The following is a 6,265-nucleotide window of genomic DNA, read 5'->3' on the forward strand; positions in this document are numbered from 1 at the left end:
AAGGCGGCCGTGCTGGGCTGGGGACGGTCCCCGTGCGGCTTCGCAGCGCTCCGGAGCTTTTGTCCGGAGCTTTTTGTCTGGGGAGGGCAAGCGGGACCCCAGACTGCGCTGCCGGCACGGAGGAGGAGTTTGGGGGCCACTCAGGGACTCGGCAGCCTCCCCTCCCCCCCCGGCTTCCCTTTCTGTCCCCACTTTTTCCCCCTTTCTAACATCATGTTGTGTGCAGCTGCCTCATGGAAGGGGAAAAAGCAGTCGCTCATCTCGTGGAGACTCCCCTGAACGACACGGACACCCAGGAGCAACAGAAAGAGGGTGAAAATGGAGCCGAGAGAGCAGCAGCCGCAGAGGAGCTGGCAGAGACCAGGGACACGGGGGACAGCGGGGCTCCCCCGGGGACTCTGCGCCCAGACCAGGACGTGCCACGTGTGAACCACCGGGACGGTGAGTGCTGGGGGTGACAGGGGCTGAGACGGGGCATGCACGGACCCGGGATCCTGCAGCATCATTCCCCCTGAAAACTGGGATCAACGTGCCCCCACGCCGGGGTCTGGGTGCAGGCGGGGTGCTTGCCGTGCCGGCTGGGTCTCCTTGTGCCACGTGCGGAGCCCATCCTGCTCCCCAAAAAGCAGAAGTGAGGTTCCTAATGGCCGCCCTTGTTTTGTAGGTGCAGCAGAGACTCTCCTGAAGCCCTCGACTGCCTCGATGGACAGGCAGAGGAGCACCGAGCTCTTGGCCCTGGACAGTGAGTGTTGCAGAGCCTGGTGCTCACAGATGCTCAGGCACAGCCCCAGTGGGAGACAAGCGTGGGAGAGGTCATCTGGGTCTCCCATCCCACAAAGGCAGCTAGAAAAAAGTCTTTTTACTGCTGCTGGTCCCTCCCATAATGTGGCAAGGCCAAGTCCACATCCAGACTTTGGTGATGACTTGTGGCAGCAGTGAGAGGTCGCTGCAGCTCCACGCAGAGGAACTGGAGATAAATTCTTTTCATATACTTTCCTAATTAAACTACAAATTGCTTGTTGAAAACACATTCAGATTTCCAAGTGGAGCTCTTCAAGGGTAGGGAACATGAGGATGAACTTGAGTGCATCCCCCAGGATGTCCTCTGCAGTATATCGTTTGCAATTATACCATTATTGCCAGATCTCTGCCTCCCGCCGTGCCCCAGATGGACCCTGCCCCTCCTTGGGCAGCTGTTTGGGCTGTTTTATCAGCTGTTGGTCCCTGTGCACTGGTCAAACCTCATCCTTCAGGCTCTTCACTTGCAAGGGAATAATTCTTTATGTGCAGGGACAGGAGGGAAGAGCTTCAAATAAGTCGCATGAGACCTGAGCTTTCATGAAGCTCTTGGCTTCAAGTCAGTGTAGTTCCTCCCTGTGCACGGAGGAGACGTGCCCTGACTCTCTCCTCTCTCTGGAACAGGTTTCCCCCTGAAGCACTCGAACACGCTGACGAACCGGCAGCGAGGCAACGAGGTCTCTGCCCTCCCAGCCACGCTGGACAGTGAGTACGGGCGGGCAGAGCGGCGTGTGTGTCTCCCACACCAATGGACGTGGGATGTGGAGGGAGCAGAGGGACAGTGGGGCTGGAGCCTCCCTCCATCTCCTGCTGCCACACAGCTCAGTGCCCACCGGCCTTGTCTCTCGGGCTGCTCCCTCCAGTGCTGCTGCTCTCAGCTCTCGCCCTGGCTGGCCGTCCCCGCTGCTAAACAGCAGAAGGGTGTTAATTACCCATCAGGTTTTTTGGGGCTCAGATGCGGGCTGGCCACTTACCGCCTCCCCAGGCTTGCAGGGACCCACCTGCAGACAGTGGGTGCTGAACTGGGGAGACATTTTATCCTGATGGGTGAATTCTTTCTGTCCCCCAGCATTGTCCATCCACCAGCTTGCTGCCCAAGGTGAGCTCAGCCAGCTGAAGGAGCACCTTCGGAAGGGTACGTGTCTCTCGGGGCTCTCACCCCAGATCACGCAGTCCTGCCACGTCATAGCACACTCAGAATCACCAAGGTTGGAAAAGACCTTGAAGATCCTCCAGTCCAAGCATTTAAAAAAAAAATCCCAGAAAGAGTGGTCAGACAGTGGAATAGGCTGCCCAGGGGGGGTGGAGTCCCCATCCTTGGGGGGGTTTAAGGATCATTTGAATGAGCTGTGGGGGCATGTGGGGTAGGGGAGAACTTTGTAGAGTTTTCCAACCTGAATGATTCTGGGATTAACCTCACCCTGACCATTCCCAACCCCACCAGATCCCTCAGTGCTGGGTCAGCCCGACTCTTCAACCCCTCCAGGGATCCCGGGGACTCCCCCCTGCCCTGGGCAGCCCATTCCAACGCCCAACAGCCCCTTCTCCAAAGATATACTTCCTGATATTTACTCTTTGATAAACCCTCAGCCTAGTCCTTTACTGGGTTTACTGGGAGGACAGGGAGCAGAGGGGGCTTTACCCTCCCTGTTTACGATGTCTCGTCCATGTCTGTGCAGGTGAGAACTTGGTAAATAAACCTGATGAGAGAGGTTTCACACCTCTGATCTGGGCTGCAGCCTTCGGAGAGATCGAAACGGTCCGTCACCTGCTGGAATGGGTAAGGCCACGGTCACGCAGCACCTGGTTAACAGGAGACTTCCCATCTCTGATCCTGGCAGCCGCCAAATTGTCCAGCACCATCCTGGTACCATCTCAGCCAGTTCTTCCCATAGCACCAAACAGGACTCAGCTGCAGAGCTAACAGCTTGGATGCTGCTCCCCACTGGGCTGTGAGCTAAGTCAGGAGCATGAAGAGCTTTATCTCACAGCCAGCAATAACTGTTTGTAATTAAATATCTGCTTATTGGTAATTTGAGATCAAGCTTATCACTTGGGCCCTGTAATCTGCCAGCAAATGTGCTCGCCGAGGTGTCGTTGCAGTTAATGAACTCTTTGCTGCTTCGTCCTTGAGTGCTGGGCTTGCAGCTGAGGTCTGTCTGGGGCTGAGCGGGAACCAGATCCTCCTGCGCTCTGGATCAAGCTGCTCCCCAAAGCTCAGTCCCCCGTCTGCGTGTGTCCAAGGATCAGCGAGCACTCGCACCTCCTAAGCCCTGGCGAAACGCTGGCTCTGTTGCTGTTTTAACAGCAACATTGCAATCTTGTTACCAGAGGAACTAACAACCCAAAATAAAGAGGCGATACCTTGGTAAAGGCTGTAATGATGTCCAGGAGAGGTCCGTGGCTGGCAGGGCTTGGAGGACAGGGAGGTTTTGTAGGTAATTCAGTAACAAAAGAGAGGGTGGGTATTGTACTGGTGTCTAGACAGGGCTGGTAACACAGTTCTGAGTGCTGGGAAAAGGGCTGAGTGACAGGAACCGTCAGGTGTAGTTTACTGACACTGGAGAAGGGCTTTTAAGTCCTCACCTGAGACGTCGGGGACTCTGCAAGGGGAGGTCACTGGGGGTGCGTGAGCTGTCTCAGCCCCACCAGGCCGCTGGGCCCTGGCTCCGTGCTCAGCCCCCCTGGGGCACCCAGCAAGGCTGTGCTGAGCACCCCAGGTCTCAGCAGGGCTCCTGCACCCCGCCGGGGCTAACGCCTGCGCTGTCCCCAGGGCGCTGACCCCCACGCGCTGGCGAAGGAGCGGGAGAGCGCCCTGGCCCTGGCCAGCATGGGCGGCTACACCGACATCGTGGTCATGCTGCTGGAGAGGGATGTGGACATCAACATCTACGACTGGGTGAGTGCCACCGGGCACAGGCTGCTGTGGGGACCATGCTGGGAGTGACACCAAGCCCCCCGGGGCTCCACCAAGCTCATTTTAAAAAAACAGCAGCGAGTTCGCACCGTTCTGGGCTGAGCCTCTCTCCTAGATGCTTCGCAGCGATCGTCTGCCTGCTCGTGTTTTGAGAAATTAATCTGGCTAATAATTTTAAATGGTTTCCTCAGTTGTTCACACTGGTGATGTTAGCAGCCACAAGGAAACAGCGCCCAGAACTTAAGGTTGTCTTTAAAATTACACAATTTAAAAGTTATTGTATTGCATACAGAGAAAAAAAAACTGAGCAGAGACGCTCTGGGAGAAAACACCCAGCCCGGAGCTGGGAGAGGGTGGGAAGGGGATCCCAGTGGGTTGGGGACCTACTGCTGTGGGAGAAGCTGGAGGTGCGTGAGCACGGCCCCGCGCCAGGCTGGCAGTGACGCAGCCCCTTCCCTTTCCCTGCAGAACGGCGGCACTCCCCTGCTCTACGCCGTGCGCGGCAATCACGTCAAGTGTGTCGAGGCCCTACTAGGTAACGGGGGAAGATCTGCACTTAGTCCTTGGCCTCGAATCCGCTGCCCGTTGGTAACCGCCTCGGGGAGAGAGCGGGACATGCCTGGGGGGAGAAACTGAGCAGCTCCCCACTCATGGGGGGCTGCCCAGCCAGGACGGGCACCTTTTTGGGGTCCCCTGAGCCGGAGGGGGACGCCACGTCGGCCGGGGAGCGCCGTGCCCTGATCTCCACTGCCTGCTTGCAGCTCGTGGCGCTGATCTGACGACGGAGGCAGATTCTGGCTACACGCCGATGGATCTCGCCGTGGCCCTGGGACACAAGAAAGGCAAGTGTCCCCTCCGTGCCTGGCAGGGAGCCCGCCCTTCCCTTCCCAAAAACTCTCCAGGCAATTCCCACCTTCCTCCCTTGCTCAGGGCTTTTTTTTTGACCTTCCACCACTGCTCCCTGCTCTGAAAACGAGCCAGAGAAATCAAGATGGGTCCCGTTCCCCTTGCTCCCCCTCCAAGTCAGAGCAGTGCTAGAGATCGGGCTGGGACAGGGGACGTGGGGACAGGCCCCTGGAAAAAGAGGTTTTCCAGCCTCTCACTGGAAAACAGCAGCAAAACGCTGACCAGGTCCTGCCCACAGCAGCGGGCTTCACTTCTCTCCCCTCCCTTAGTCCAACAGGTGATCGAAAATCACATCCTCAAGCTATTCCAGAACAAGGAGCAGGAGTGATGCAGCCACTCGCGCTGCACTGCTGCAGCGCCAGCGCTTCTCCCGGCCCACACAGGACCCTCCTCTGGGACCACCACGGCCTCACCCAGCCGTCCCACAATGAACGGGGCAGCGGCACGATGCCTCCAGCAAGAAGCACGTGGAGGATGCCAGGAACCTCGGTGGATCTGTGCCTCTCCGCGACGGCCACGGTCCCCTGCACCCGGGGACACTCATTCCTCAGAGCAGCTGCATTTCTGCCCTGTCCGGGCTCGGCTGCTTGTGCGTGTGTGCGTTCAGGTATTGCATTATTGGAATTAAACTCTAAAGCAGCTGCGTGGAGCCCTGTCTGTTGCCTCGGCCTCTCACAGCAGCCAGTCCCCAATCCCAGTACCAGCTACTGGGGAACAGCAAGGGGAACTGGGCCAACCAACCTCTCCAAAGCCTGCGCCCCGCCAGTGTGCTGCGATTCTTCTCCAGATCTGTCTCACTGAAGAGGGAAGCTCCCTCTTAACGCCCACAAACTTGCCAAGCCCTCTCTGCACGCAGCCAGGGAAACATCCACAGGCAGAAGCAAAACCCTGCGGGAAGCATCACCCTGCCAGCCAGGAACACAGCACGGCCTCGGCCGACAGACACGATCCTGAGCCGGAGCCCAGTGAGGCCACAAACAGCCGCTCCAAGAAGTTCAGGGGTGGTTGGCAAAGGCAAGAGGCAGCCAGAGCCCCCGGCACACGGAGGGGACTTTCCTCCTCTCTCCTGCTCAAGCCACGCACCGGCGCGGCCATGGCAAACCCCGGAGGGCTCGGTCTCGGGGTGCCACTTCCCCAAGGAGCAGCCGTAAAGGAGCAGGGACACGATTTATTCAGCCGGTGACACAAATTATGTCCCACGGGGATCTCTGCTCTGTCACTGCCATGCCGTGGGGCTGGAGTCCCCTCTCAGCGCCTTGGGGTGCGATTGGGGGCAGCACCTCCCCGCTGGCAGGGTTTACTGTCCTGTTTCCCCCCACGCAGCAGAGCCCCAGCGCAGGCAGTGGGGTGCAGCCCCCCACGCTGTCCCTAGAGCCTCTCCCCCAGCACCCCGAGGTGATACACCACGATCCTCCCGAAGAAGTCTGTGCTGTTCTCAAAGGTGATCTTCAGCTTATCCAGCTCCGTCTCCTTGACCTGGAATCTGTGCGGGGGCCGTAAAGGAGAAAAATAGGCAGGAGGATGCTACAGGCCTGGGGAGGGGTGGCTGGAGAGCTGCTGGTCAGAGAGGGACCTGGGGGCATTGATAATGAGCCAGCAGTGTGCCCAGGGGGACAAGGAGGCCAGTGGCATCCTGGCTTGTGT

General features: G+C 58.4%; 1 protein-coding gene across 2 annotated transcripts in view; it reads left to right on the forward strand.

Moving 5' to 3' along the window:
• Window positions 1-5,270, forward strand: part of RFXANK (regulatory factor X associated ankyrin containing protein) — a 19,939-nt gene extending 14,669 nt beyond the window's left edge. The window contains exons 3-11 of one of the 2 annotated variants that reach the window (XR_003400026.1): window positions 227-441; window positions 665-742; window positions 1,423-1,503; window positions 1,868-1,933; window positions 2,478-2,578; window positions 3,572-3,697; window positions 4,184-4,303; window positions 4,477-4,557; window positions 4,891-5,270. Coding sequence is in view for 1 of the 2 variants with exons in the window: in XM_026864989.1 (XP_026720790.1) it covers window positions 227-441; window positions 665-742; window positions 1,423-1,503; window positions 1,868-1,933; window positions 2,478-2,578; window positions 3,572-3,697; window positions 4,184-4,250; window positions 4,477-4,557; window positions 4,891-4,949 (874 nt within the window). In the remaining variant the exon portion in view is untranslated. The remainder of the gene's footprint in view (window positions 1-226; window positions 442-664; window positions 743-1,422; window positions 1,504-1,867; window positions 1,934-2,477; window positions 2,579-3,571; window positions 3,698-4,183; window positions 4,304-4,476; window positions 4,558-4,890) is intronic. The other variant, XM_026864989.1, reaches the window with a different exon arrangement.
• Window positions 5,271-6,265: the final 995 nt, after the last annotated feature.

This window comes from Athene cunicularia, assembly GCF_003259725.1.
Source record: "Athene cunicularia isolate RWA chromosome 28 unlocalized genomic scaffold, athCun1 chr28_part1, whole genome shotgun sequence".
NCBI lineage: Eukaryota > Metazoa > Chordata > Aves > Strigiformes > Strigidae > Athene > Athene cunicularia.